The sequence below is a fragment of the Bos indicus genome, chromosome 19, assembly GCF_029378745.1.
Source record: "Bos indicus isolate NIAB-ARS_2022 breed Sahiwal x Tharparkar chromosome 19, NIAB-ARS_B.indTharparkar_mat_pri_1.0, whole genome shotgun sequence".
Taxonomy (NCBI): domain Eukaryota; kingdom Metazoa; phylum Chordata; class Mammalia; order Artiodactyla; family Bovidae; genus Bos; species Bos indicus.
In genome coordinates this window covers 21713508-21726250 of record NC_091778.1, presented here as the reverse complement: position 1 = coordinate 21726250, position 12743 = coordinate 21713508, and the positions used below count along the sequence as shown (strand labels likewise).

Sequence of the window (12743 nt, the reverse complement as noted above, 5' to 3'; positions counted from 1 at the left end):
CCCTAAGACACATGGCATCCTTGCCACCAGCCCAGCACCCCTGTCTGCCCTGGTAAGCTTGTGACCATGGTCTGTGTGGTTCAGGGGCACGGGCGGTACTGTGAGGGGGTGGGGCAGCACGGCACATAACCACCTCTCTGCAGACCCAGTACGATGCACTGAAGAAGAAGATGGAGGTGATGGAGATGGAGGTGATGGAGGCCCGTCTCATCCGGGCAGCTGAGATCAACGGGGAAGTGGCTGATGGTGACACAGGTGGGTCAGAGGCCGGAGGACTTGGCCATGGCCTGAGTGGCAAGTTCTGAAGACCCCCCTAGGCAACCACACCCCTCGTCTCCTGTCTGTAGAGCTGTTATAAGGCTACGTGAAATAAATTGATGAGAAAGTAGAGGTCCCAATAAGTGCAGGGGATTATCATGGAAGGTGGTAACAATGGCAACCCACTCCAGTATTCTTGCCTGGAGAATCCCATGGACAGAGGAGCCTGGCAGGCCACAGTCAATGGGGTGGCATGAGTCAGATATGACTTAGCAACTAAACCACCGCAGCAACCATGATAATGACAATGTTTGAGGACCATGGTCTGGCGGTCCTTGGGAGAAGACAGCACATGGGGCCGCATCACTCTCTCTAGGCTTCTCCCGGCTAGTGGCTCCTTCTGCCTTGGAAGGAAGTCACTGATCCAGGGACCTTTCTGAGTCCCTCTGGCTGACTCCACCTGCTCCCCAAGCCTTCATCCCCCTCCACCCCTTCTCGGGGACTCTCAGCATCTCATTCTTCCGCTGTCTGCCCCCACCCCACAGGCGGCGAGTGGCGTCTGAAGTATGAGCGAGCCATGCGGGAGGTGGACTTCACCAAGAAACGGCTCCAGCAGGAGTTTGAGGACAAGCTGGAGGTGGAGCAGCAGAGCAAGAGGCAGCTGGAGAGGCGGGTGAGGCTGGTGCCGGAGAGGTGTGGGGAGGGCTGGACGCCACATGTTGGCGTGGGGAATGGCCAGTGAGCCAGGCAGGCCCTGGGAGCACAGGGAAGGGTTGGCGCTGGATGTGAGGGACACCCAAGGGCAGACTACTGTCAGAGTGTCTTAGATTCCCTGGACGAGACTGACTTCATCCTTGGTCCCCAGACCACCCTCTCCTTCGCCCACTGCCCTCTCCTCACCTCCTCCACCAGTACCTCCAGGCCTCTCGAGGGCCACTGACCCTGCACCCCCGTCTCGCCCCCCTAGCTCGGGGACCTGCAGGCAGATAGTGATGAGAGCCAGCGGACGCTGCAGCAGCTCAAGAAGAAGTGCCAGCGGCTGACAGCTGAGCTGCAGGACACCAAGCTGCACCTGGAGGGCCAGCAGGTCCGCAACCACGAGCTGGAGAAGAAGCAGAGGAGGTGGGTGGGTCCCCTGGCCTGGATGCAGCGGGCCTCTTTGAGCAGTTCCCTGCCTCCCTCCAGGGAGGAGAGACGAGAGGGCCTGAATTTGGCCCTCTCATCTGCCTGGTCCCTCGCCCTGGAATAGGAGTCAGGGTCTGACTTCTGACCTCCAAGGCGCATGTAGACCACAGCGTTCCTGACGGCCTGCTCAGGGCTCTGCTCTCAGATGTTGCCTCCCTCACACCCCAGTGTGTGCTGTTACCCTGCCTGGGATCTAGAAGGATGAGCGTCAGCCAGGCCCCATGCAGGAACCACTCCACGGTGGTCCTGCCCCTTGCACCCCCCAACACCCGGCTCCCCATTCCTGTGCCCCCCCACCCCCGCCCCTGTTGCCTCAGCTACACAAACACAGACTCCTGGCTAATGTCATTAAACTACCTGCCACTTCCATCTCATTATGATAATGCCCCGAAGTGGCAAAGGTAGGGGGGACAGCCCTCGCAGGAGAAAAGCCAGTCTAAATTAATTTCCCAGGCCAGGATGGGAATGGGACACCTTTATTAGGAACAGGGAGGAACCCCCACATTCTGGGAACAGCAGGACGTTCCAGGGAATGGGGTGAGCACCCAGTTCCCCTCTGCAGAGGATGGGTTCTCAGAAGAGGCACCGGTTGCTTTTGTGAAGGGACAGCCCCATGGCCCTGGGGGTAAGGAGGGCAGGGCTGGGTCCCTCCAGGGACCCGGGGTTACCCTCGGCCTCCTGGGCTCATTGCCAAGTGAGGGGCACTAGGAAAGCCTTATATTCTTCTCCCCCAGCGCTCTGACTCTCTGCTCCCCTGGTTCTTATCTGTACCCCCACCCTCCCTTTTACCTAGAGGCAGGCACCCTTAGGGGCCCCCCTTGGAGCACCCCATGACAGTGCCAGCTCGACCTAGTTACTATCTTGCTGCACTCCCTGCTGGGTAACATTAAGTTTCAGCGGGCCTGGAGTTTTCTTACTTTTTTTTTTTTTTTCCTTAACGTGGGGTTGGGATGGGAGTGAGCTTGTCAGTTTTCTACAGGGACAGGAACCCGATTAGCTATTCCAGGAAGGTGTTAAGAGGAATTTCAGCAATTTGCTCCTTGTTTGGAGTCACTGGGCAGGAGATGGAAGGCTGGGAAGTGGAGGAAAAAAGGAGGAACCCCCCACCCCGGCCATGGCCCGCGTTCCCCCTTGAAGCATGCTGCCAACTGGGCACAGGGGGATGGGGTCCCCAGCCTGGGGTGGGGTGTCCTGGGGTGATGGGGTGCTGCTGGGACAGGTAGGCCTGGGTAGAAGCTGGGGCCCAGAGGTGGCCCGTCTAGAGCTGTAGAAAGTGCGTGAGATGAGGCAGGATGTTCATTTCCACCCCTTCTGACACCCCTTCTGCCTTCACCCTGGTCCCTCTTCCTATCCTTTGATCTGTTGAAAGAGAAAAGGCTGAGACTTAATGCCAGAGGAGAGTCTGTCCACTTTTTCCCTGGAAGCAGTCTGTGGGTCCCTCTTAGGCCCCCTTGATGAAATGCTCCCCCACCCCTCAAGCCCAGACCAGGTTGCTCAGCAGGGCCCTGGTGGCCTGACCTGTAACCCCTCTGCGCTGGCCCCAAGCTCAGGCTGCATGAGTCCTCCCGTCTTGCACCCTGTCTGGGTCTGTGGCACCACTTCCTGGCAGCCTCCGGGTGCTGGGGGCTGTGACTCTTCCTTCATCTGATGGAGCCGCCATGGCCATGCTCCCTGGCAGGTTCGACAGCGAGCTCTCTCAAGCACATGAGGAGGCCCAGAGAGAGAAGCTGCAGCGGGAGAAACTGCAGCGGGAGAAGGACATGCTCCTCGCTGAGGCCTTCAGCCTGAAGCAGCAGATGGAGGTGCGTGGAGCTGCCTGCCGTCCATACCTCCCCCCGCCCCAGGCTCGGGCTCGCCCAGGACCAGCCTCATCTTCTCTTTCCCTCCAGGAAAAAGACATGGACATTGCGGGGTTCACCCAGAAGGTTGTGTCACTGGAGGCCGAGCTCCAGGACATTTCCTCCCAAGAGTCCAAGGATGAAGCCTCTCTGGCCAAGGTCAAGAAACAGCTCCGAGACCTGGAGGCCAAGGTTAAGGATCAGGAGGAGGAGCTGGACGAGCAGGCGGGGACCATCCAGATGCTGGAGCAGGTGCTGAGGGCTGGGCCAAGGGAGGCAGCACTGTCCTCTCCATGTGGGGCAGAGGAGGACGAGATCCTAAATCCAATCGGTCATCCCTTCTCTTATTCACAAAGTACTGAGGGGGCACCTGATCTGTGCCAGCCACAGTGTGAAGATAATTAAGCTTTTTCACGGCACTTTCCATGAGAGCAGATCTTAATTGAGCTCCACTGGTGAGGGGCTCAGGAGGCAGGGTAGCTGGAAGGCCGTGAGCCCGTCCAGCCTGCCACTGAGCCACCGTGTCAGTTCAGGCAGCTAGAGCCCCGAGGCCAAGTGGAAAAGCGGCAGGATTGCCCCCGCGCCCAGCAGCCTTCCCTGGGCCTGTGCCAGGCCTCTAGTAAAGGAGTTCAGTTTCTCTGGAGAAGCCAGCTGCCACCAGAGCAAGGTGGGAGCACAGGGAACTGCTGGCAGAGACGTTCCTGCTCCCAAGCCCAGGAAGAGCGGCCGATCGGGACGTGGTGGGGAGGAGTTGGGGTGCTGCCAGAGAAGAAACCCAGCCCTTTACTCCCATCCACCTGCAGGCCAAGCTGCGACTTGAGATGGAGATGGAGCGGATGAGGCAGACCCATTCCAAGGAGATGGAGAATCGGGATGAGGAGGTGGAGGAGGCCCGGCAGTCATGTCAGAAGAAGGTAAACCAGTTGGCTCTGACCCGTCCAGTAGAAACACTGGTTCCCCCATCACTGCTTTATAGTAATAACTTTTCCAGATGTAAACTATGATATATAGGATGGATAAACACTAAGGTCTTACCCTATAGCTCAGGGAGCTATATTCATTATCCTGTGATAAAGCATAATGGAGAAGAACACTTTTTAAAAAAGAATGTCTCTATGTACATAACGAAATCACTTTGCCGTGCAGCAGAGATTGGCACAACATTGCAGATTAACTATATTTCAATTAAAAAACAAATCTAAAGTAAGGGCTTTTCTGTTTTCTTTACCTCTGTTTTCATTCAGTCGCTCAGTCATGTCTGACTCTCTGCGACCCATGGACTGCAGCACGCCAGGCTTCCCCATCCTTCACTATATTCCACTGCTATTCAGGACTGGGAAGTTCTGCTTGGGATCCTGGCGTTGGCCAGGATGTGTGCTGCTCTGAGGGTCCGTAGAGAGGCCCAGGCCCTTGGGGAGCTAACACCCCCCTGCTTTCTGTGCCAAGCTGCAAGCACAAAGGCTCTGGAACAAGAGCTCCCACCTGGGCCTGCGCCGCTGCTCGTGGCCTGCTGTCCCTCCCCTCCCTCCAAGGCTGCTCTGAAACCCTGGGAACTTTGAGTTCAGGGTATGCCCCTCCAGGTCATCCATCTTCAGCCCCTACCCCACTATTCTCCCAGGGGCGCAGGGGGGTCCAGCAGGGAAGGGGCTGGCTGGCACCTGACTCTGAAGGGACCCATGGGCCCCTGTTTGCAGTTAAAGCAAATGGAAGTACAGCTTGAGGAAGAGTACGAGGACAAGCAGAAGGTGCTGCGGGAGAAGCGGGAGCTGGAGGGCAAGCTGGCCACACTCAGTGACCAGGTGAGCAGAGACCGCTGGCTGCGGCGGGGAGAGCCGGGAGCAGGAAGGCGCTGGCTCTGTAGGGCCCTGCCAGGAGGGTGATCACCTGCAGGAGGGTGATCACCACCCAGGGCACACCGGGCTTTCTCACCTCGGCTGGTGTGATCCCAGCCCTGCCACTATCGTTGCTCATTAAGGCATCTCTGAGAGTGAGGGCAGGGCGAGGAGGGGGCTCGGGGAAGACAAGTGGAGGCCCTGTGGCGGAGCCCAGAGCCCCAGCCCTTGGTGTCCACCCAGGTGAACCAGCGGGACTTTGAGTCAGAGAAGCGGCTCCGGAAAGACCTGAAGCGCACCAAGGCCCTGCTGGCAGATGCCCAGATCATGCTGGATCACCTGAAGAACAACGCACCCAGCAAGAGGGAGATCGCCCAGCTGAAGAACCAGGTATCCGCAGACAGGACGTCATCAGTTCCCTCTCCCTCTTGCCCCTGCCAGTGGTTCTTGAATCCTTGGGAAGGACGGTGATAGGGAAGCGGGGAGAAGCTGGACTCCTGAGGGTCAGCATGTGCTGTAGGCATGACAGTCAAGCCCAGAGTGATGTGGATGGCCCAACACCTGCCACCCTGTCGTGGGCAGAGAAGTCAGTGCACTCAACGCATCACAGCCCTGGGGTCTGAAGTGAACAGAGGAGAAGGAGGAGAGTGCCAGGTTCCCTCTCCCCGGGGAGCCCCCTGCACAGCCCTCCTGTCCCTGGGGAGTGGCTGATGTCCCTCCCTGGGGCGGGGGTGGGGTTGGCTGTGTTCAGTTGGAGGAGTCAGAGTTCACGTGTGCAGCGGCCGTGAAAGCTCGGAAAGCAATGGAGGTGGAGATCGAAGACCTGCACTTGCAGATCGATGACATCGCCAAGGCCAAGACAGCGGTAAGGACGCGGGGTGTGCAGAGCCGGATTCGGGCGGCTGAGGGACAACGGAGCCATGACAGTGGCTCCTTTTATGCCAAACAAGGCTCCTTCCCCAGCCCAGGACTTTCTGCAGGGAGAGTAGGCCTCCACTCCTCTGCCTCTCCCCACTTAGAGGCCTGGGAGGGGGCGGCGAGACGGAGGAGGAAGCCAGCGAGGGCCCATCTCCCTGTTTAACCACCTGCCTGTGGGAGCTTGGCCACAGGCCCCAGCACCATAAATAAAGCAGCTAATGTGGCTGAGGGATGTAAACAGGTACCTAGAGATTAGCAGAAGCACCGATAAGAGGACGGGATGACTCTGTTTCCCTCCCCTGCCCCCGGCCAGCCCCACTGACAAGCCCAAGCGGCAGCTAATTAGAGCGCTTATTTAATGCCTCCCTTTTAATTCCCCACCTCTCCCATGGCCCATCCATCGGCCGAGAGCTCATTACTGGGATGCGGCCGCTGGTATACCTCCTTGGGCAGGGAACGGGGCAGGGGAGGAGGCTGGGCTTGGCTCTGAGCTCCCTGGCCCCCCAGCTAGTCCCCCAGCTGCAGAGAGATGCCAGTCTCCTGGGCTTGATTTATCCCTGTGACATTTGTGCTCCTCAGCAGTTTTCAGGTGAGTAATTCAAATTCCTTAATTGTGTTAAAAAAGGCTGTTATAAAATTACCATTTTATTTAAATCCAAGTTAATAAATTTCTTGGCGGAGGCATCCCCAGCTCCCCGCAGCCCGGTAACAAGATGGATGGGGGCAGAGAAGGAGCCAACGTAGTCATTTTGGTTTGGAATTACTGGCTAATAGATTCATTCATTTCCTGAAGCTGCTGTTGGCTGTCTCTTCTCCTCCCTACAGGAGTGGACTGGCCGTGGGGACTGGATGGTCAGGAAGCAGGCAGTCCCGGGGGAGAACACCAGTGCAGGCCAGGAGAGCTTCACAGATTTGAGGGATCCTTCCCTGGGGCCTGGAGAGGGCAGAGGTTAAGGCCTAGCCGCTAGTGCTGGACGATGGGTCGTTTGGTTCTGGGTGGACCTTTTCTGCCTTCTCATTAGCCTCCAAAGAGCTGTGGGGAAGCAGCTGTCATTTAGCCCAGGGTCTGCCTGAGCTGGGCTTCCCAGGTGGCACTATTTGTAAGGAACCTGCCTGCTAATCCTGGAGATATGAGAGACATGGGTTCCATCCCTAGGTTGGGAAGATCCCCTGGAGGAGGGCATGGCAACCTGCCCCAGTATTCTTGCCTGGAGAATCCCTTGGACAGAGGAGCCTGGTGGACTATAGTCCATAGACTTGCAAAGAGTTGGACATGACTGAAGTGACTTAGCACACACACACACGCTGCCTAAGCTGCAGAGACAGTCCTTCCACTCAGCTCCCAGGCCCAGAGCAGGGCAGGACAGGCAGCTCCCTGAGCATCACTGGTCCTGGCACCCCCTCCAGCGGGTCGGCCTAGCCCCATCATTAGCTCCTCCCACGGGTGGTGGCCAAAGGAGGTTCAGTCTTCCCACCCAGAGCCATTAGTCACGCCAGGCCTGAGGCTCTTGGTCTGTCTGTGCCTCTGTCCAGCTGGAGGAGCAGCTGAGCCGCCTTCAGCGTGAGAAAAATGAGATCCAGAACCGGCTGGAGGAGGATCAGGAGGACATGAACGAGCTGATGAAGAAGCACAAGGCGGCCGTGGCTCAGGTACCCTGCCCGGGAGTGCCCCGCCACACCCTGCACGGGCACCGTCCCCTGGTCCTCCTCGTAGGTCCCTGTCACGGTGCCTGTGTGCCCTGGCCCTCCAAGTGGAGCAGACCGCGCTGGAATTTGGTGCTCATGGGAAGTCCTGCTTCGGTACTCTTTCCTTTCCCAGGCCTCCCGGGACCTGGCTCAGATGAATGATCTCCAGGCTCAGCTGGAAGAAGCCAACAAAGAGAAGCAAGAGCTGCAGGAGAAGGTGGGGACCAGGATTTCCCTTGGTAAAGAGAGGGTGCCAGGGTCCCTGTTCGTGGGGACCAGCTCCCAAGCTCACAGGTTCACACGCGCTTCTCTCTGCCATCAGTCAGCGTCAGTGAGTGCAAAGGCCTAGGCTTGGAGCCATGTCACCAGAGCAGACGTTTTTGGCTTCAACTGCCTCATTTTGCATTTCTATTCCCTCTCTGGTCCTTAGTTCTCTCCTTTCTCTCCAAAGGGCAAAATGTTTGTCAGCACAGGGTCAGGTTGGGGGGTGCCCCTGTCCCAGGGACCCATCCTTCCAGCTCCCTGTCCAGCCTTCTGGTCACCATGGTGATCTTGCCCGGAAGGGGGTACAGAACCTGCCCCTCTTCCCTTTCCAGGCTCAGTTCTTTCTTCCTTTCCTGCCCCCACCCCCCAGCTACAAGCCCTCCAGAGCCAAGTGGAGTTCCTGGAGCAGTCCATGGTGGACAAGTCCCTGGTGAGCAGGCAGGAAGCTAAGATCCGGGAGCTGGAGACACGCCTGGAGTTTGAAAGGACCCAAGTAAAGCGGCTGGAGGTGGGCACACACTTCCCCTATCCCTTCTGCAGTGGGGAAGGGCCGAGCAGCCCTGGCTGGAGCCACGCATGCTCAGCAGGGCCGGGCAGGCCTGAGGCCGCACCCCCGAGGCCTCTGCCAAGCTTCCAGGCCAGCTGATGGGCTGGTGCCTTCTCCCCCGCCCACCCGGCCTGCTCTCTGGGCACCGCGGAGCCTGCCTGCTTTACATTCTGTTTCCGTGCGTGCTTTCTGCCAAGGGACCACAGCAGCTTAGCTTTTCGTCTTCATATTTTCCTCCACCGTGCGCTCCCCCCGTCGGTCCCCTCTCTGCTCTCCGGCAGGGTCATAAATATGCAGTGGATGGCGCCACTTCTTCAAGGGCTGGAGTCTGTCCTCTCATCTCACCGCTTGCTCTTTCTCTTTCCCTTTCTTATTCCCCTTTTCCGTCAATTTTCCCCATGCCTGCTGTCTCTGCTTTTCTCCTTCCCTCTTCATTTTCCTCCATTTTTGCCCCATTTTTTTCCCTCTCCCTCAGAGTCTGTTTTCTCCCCAATCTCATTCCCTTTCTTACTTCCCTGAGCTATTTCTTCCTTTCTCCCCATCCCCTTTGTCCTCTCCCTCTACTTTTCATTCTCTTTCCTCTAACCCTTCTCCTTTTTCTGTTCACCCCCGTCTTCTCTTTCCATCCCTCCTAACTATAATCTCCATCCTCCACATTTAATCCTTTCGGTTCCACTCTCTCAAAGCCCACATGCTCCAGCGCCTTTCTAACAGAGCAGGTAGGAAGAAAGAGGCCGGCAAAATGATCTCTCTGGGTTTACACCCCTCTCTCCCTATTTCCTTTCCTCCATCTCGAGCGTGCAGACATCATCTGAGCGCTGACTGGCCTCCATGAGAAGTGTGTTCATGCTGTGGGTGCTGAGCATCCCTGCCTCTTTCCCCCTTACCCATGAGTCAGTGGAGCAGGAAAGAGGATGGGGATGGAACCAGGTGACCATGGGGCTGGCAGTGGGCATCGGAGGGCATTAGTACCCTTGACCTAGAGAAAATGTGGCTGAACCTCCTAAGACAAGGTCACAGTTCTCCAGAGAGCTAGAGAGAATTAGAGGAGGCTTAGTAATAGTCCGTGCTCTGCCTTGGTAATATTTTGGTCCACAGTGTGCACACAGAAAGGGTTAAGTAGGTTGCCTCAGGCCCCAAAGCTATTACAGGGCAGAAGAGGCCGGTGGGCTGGTGGCTGTGAACAGACTGCAGCATTTGCCTCCTTTTCTCAAGGGTCCCAGTCCCTTTCCTCAGCTCTGTCTCTCATTTTGCCTTCAGCTCAGACAGCAGTCCTGTGGTTTAGATGCGCAGAATGTTAAACACCTATGGCCCTTAGAGATGTAGCCTAGCACTCTTATCTTTTCAAGACATAGAGGCTAGGGGCCGAGAGCGGAGCCCCCATGGCCAGTCCAAGATTAGGACCAGAGGCAGGGTGCTTCCCTCACACTGCCCCCACCTCCAGGTCATTCTCTGCTCGGCGTCCTGTGGCCTGGGAGGGGGAACGTGTTCAAGTTTCTGGGGAAAGAGATTCATCAGGTTTAGAGGGATGGCTTTGTATTTGGCATGTGATGACTGTTTAGTCTCCTCCTAATCCAGAATTCTCAGGAAAGTCATTTGCCTCTAAGCACAGGCTCTCGCTTTTAGAGCTTCTGGGTTTAGGGTCTCTGGGGGAAGCCCTGCTGCCTGTGGAGGCCCCGCACATGGCGTCAGTATGGACTCGAGACAGAGCCCTCTTCCGACCTTGGTGATGGTGGTGATAATGACGTAGCTCCTTTCATCTTGCAGAGTGCTGTTACATCGCTTACCTTATTTGGGCCTTAAAAGACCCCTGGGGAATAGGTGTTATTCTCCCCCTTTTATAGAACGGCAAAGGGAGCCACCCACCCTGGGGCTTTAGTGCTTGCCCACCTGAGTCCGGAGCTCTGCCACACCCCACTCTCTGCCCCGCTGATGGATCTCTCTTCCCACTGCCCTGTCCAGAGCCTGGCCAGCCGGCTCAAGGACAACATGGAGAAGCTGACTGAGGAACGGGATCAGCGCGCGGCGGCTGAGAACCGTGAGAAGGAGCAAAACAAGAGGCTGCAGCGGCAGCTCCGGGACACCAAGGAGGAAATGGGCGAGCTTGCCAGGAAGGAAGCCGAGGCGAGCCACAAGAAGCATGAACTGGTAATGCCCCCCACCCACGAGGCCGCAGGCCGGCAGCCCTCTGAGAGGCTGCTAAACACACACCTCCCCACCCTGGGATTGTGGAGGTGGGCTGCAAAAAAACCATGGTTTAGAGAATTGGAGGGATGAGAATGTGCCAAGAGGACAGATAGTCCACCAAGCCTGAGGGCAGGCCAGGGGCTAAGGAGGGTGGCACCAGCTCTGCCTCAGGTGAGGCCCGGCCCCCACAGCCCAGCCACACCAGGGCAGAGAAAGTTCTGCAGGTTCTCTGCAGCACCCACAGAGCTGCTGCTGGCCTGGAAAGATGTGAAGCCAGCCTTTTCTGGGGCAGCTGGATAAGACGCCAGCCCTCCTATGGACTGCCCCCTCTCCCTTCTAGGAGATGGATCTGGAGAGTCTGGAAGCTGCTAACCAGAGCCTGCAGGCTGATCTGAAACTAGCGTTCAAGCGCATCGGGGACCTGCAAGCCGCCATTGAGGACGAGATGGAGAGCGACGAGAACGAGGACCTCATCAATAGGTGAGGGGCCTCTGGCAACTGTGGCCGGCTCGGAGGCCCTCTTGACCACCTCCAGACCAGGTAGAACAGCTGTGACCTGGGTCTCCCCACCACTGAGCTGCCTGCCCACCCTCCCCTCACTGCCAGACCCCAGCACGGACCCCCATCCGATGGCGGCTGAGGGCTGGACAGGTGGTGCCCACGTGAGAAGCCCTCCCCACGTCCTCTCCATTCCCCTTCCTGGGCCTCCCAGGACCTGGCTCTCCAGCTCTGCCTGTTCAAGATGAGTTATTCCCCCGTTTAGCTGCATTTCTGATGGCGCCTGCCCCACTCTGGGGACAGCAGAGATTTAAGGGCCGTGGTGTCTTGTTACAGTACCAGAGATTTTCTCTCATAAAACCCACCCGGGGAAAGGTTTAGGAGATTTGTGGTCTTAGGCTGAGGAGGCAGTCACGAGGCAGGCAGACCAGCGGGTAGGGGTGAGTCTGGAGTAGGGGTAGGCTCTGGAGAAGCTCCTAAGGCTGCCCTGGGCAGACTCTCCTGCCCCAGGATTTGCCCCCATCCCGCGTGAAGGCTGGGACTCCATCCTGCTCCTGGGCTGTCCAGGAAGCCTGCTCCTTTGGGGCAGGGAAATAGTACCCTAGGCAACCTCCCTCTGAGCCTCCCTCTGAGCACAGCACTGTCCTACCTCCTGGTCTTAGCCAGCCAGAGCCTTGTCTTGCTGAAGAAGGAGGGGGTCCTCGGCTGAAGGGTCCACCCTGGTTTGCCCGTTGACTTTTCTGTGTTCTTTTGGCCCCCTTGCCCACCCTTTTCTTTCTGTTTCCAGTTTGCAGGACATGGTGACAAAGTATCAGAAAAGAAAGAATAAACCGTGAGGACTGGAGCGCACGCGCTCTCTGCCTCTCCTCGCGTGGTGTCTAACTGCCCCTAACCCCGGGCTCCCGCTGTGCTGCATGTCGCATGTGGACACACAATGACCTCCACTCCTCCTCCAGCTAGTCTCTCACGCTAACCGGGCTGACTCTGTCCTGGGGGAGGCAGGGCAGCAGGCCAGGGCCTGCGTCGGAGGCAGAGGGCAGGCCATGAGGGTGCTCCACCTGGGAGGCTTCTGGCCCCCACATCCTTGGTCAGCAGGATGGGGGCTCCATCAGAAAGTGGCTACCCTTGGTAGCCGCTTTCCGGCCTCTTCCTCTTGGGGGGGAAGATCTGGGTTGGATTTCTCCCCATCTGTGGGCTCCTTTGGAGCCTGACCTGCCTCAAAGAGGTGGGTGTGTTTCATTTTGAAAGGTCCGCCCCCCTACTTTTGGCAGACGGGGTAGAAGGAGAGAGGCATCTAACAGTTACTTGTTGGGAGAAAGCAAGCAACTGTGGATGATGGCGTGGCAGGCTCTGTGTGGCAGGGGGAGGGAACACAGCCAGCTGTGTTTACTGTACCCGCCGTGGGCTCCTCGGGCTCCTCGGGGCAGGAGGCCCCAGGCATTGGTGCCGGAGCTGTCAGTCAGGTGGGGGGAGCCCAGTAGCCCCACCCCCTTTCCGTTTCCTTCTTTCTGGGTGGGAGCCGGACAGCAG

At 57.8% G+C, this 12743-nt stretch overlaps 1 protein-coding gene across 17 annotated transcripts in view; it reads left to right on the top strand.

Moving 5' to 3' along the window:
* Positions 1-12743, top strand: part of MYO18A (myosin XVIIIA) — a 101260-nt gene that overhangs the window by 77286 nt on the left and 11231 nt on the right. For 11 of the 17 annotated variants that reach the window (XM_070772775.1, XM_070772783.1, XM_070772771.1 and 8 more), the window contains 15 exons: positions 144-255; positions 804-931; positions 1226-1380; positions 3122-3245; positions 3333-3533; positions 4085-4195; positions 4976-5080; positions 5357-5503; positions 5865-5978; positions 7565-7681; positions 7851-7934; positions 8352-8489; positions 10491-10676; positions 11056-11195; positions 12001-12045. In XM_070772775.1, coding sequence (XP_070628876.1) covers positions 144-255; positions 804-931; positions 1226-1380; positions 3122-3245; positions 3333-3533; positions 4085-4195; positions 4976-5080; positions 5357-5503; positions 5865-5978; positions 7565-7681; positions 7851-7934; positions 8352-8489; positions 10491-10676; positions 11056-11195; positions 12001-12045 — 1907 coding nt within the window. Of the gene's footprint in view, positions 1-143; positions 256-803; positions 932-1225; positions 1381-3121; positions 3246-3332; positions 3534-4084; positions 4196-4975; positions 5081-5356; positions 5504-5864; positions 5979-7564; positions 7682-7850; positions 7935-8351; positions 8490-10490; positions 10677-11055; positions 11256-12000; positions 12046-12743 lie in introns of all 17 variants that reach the window. The other 6 variants (XM_070772776.1, XM_070772784.1, XM_070772781.1 and 3 more) reach the window with 2 other exon arrangements.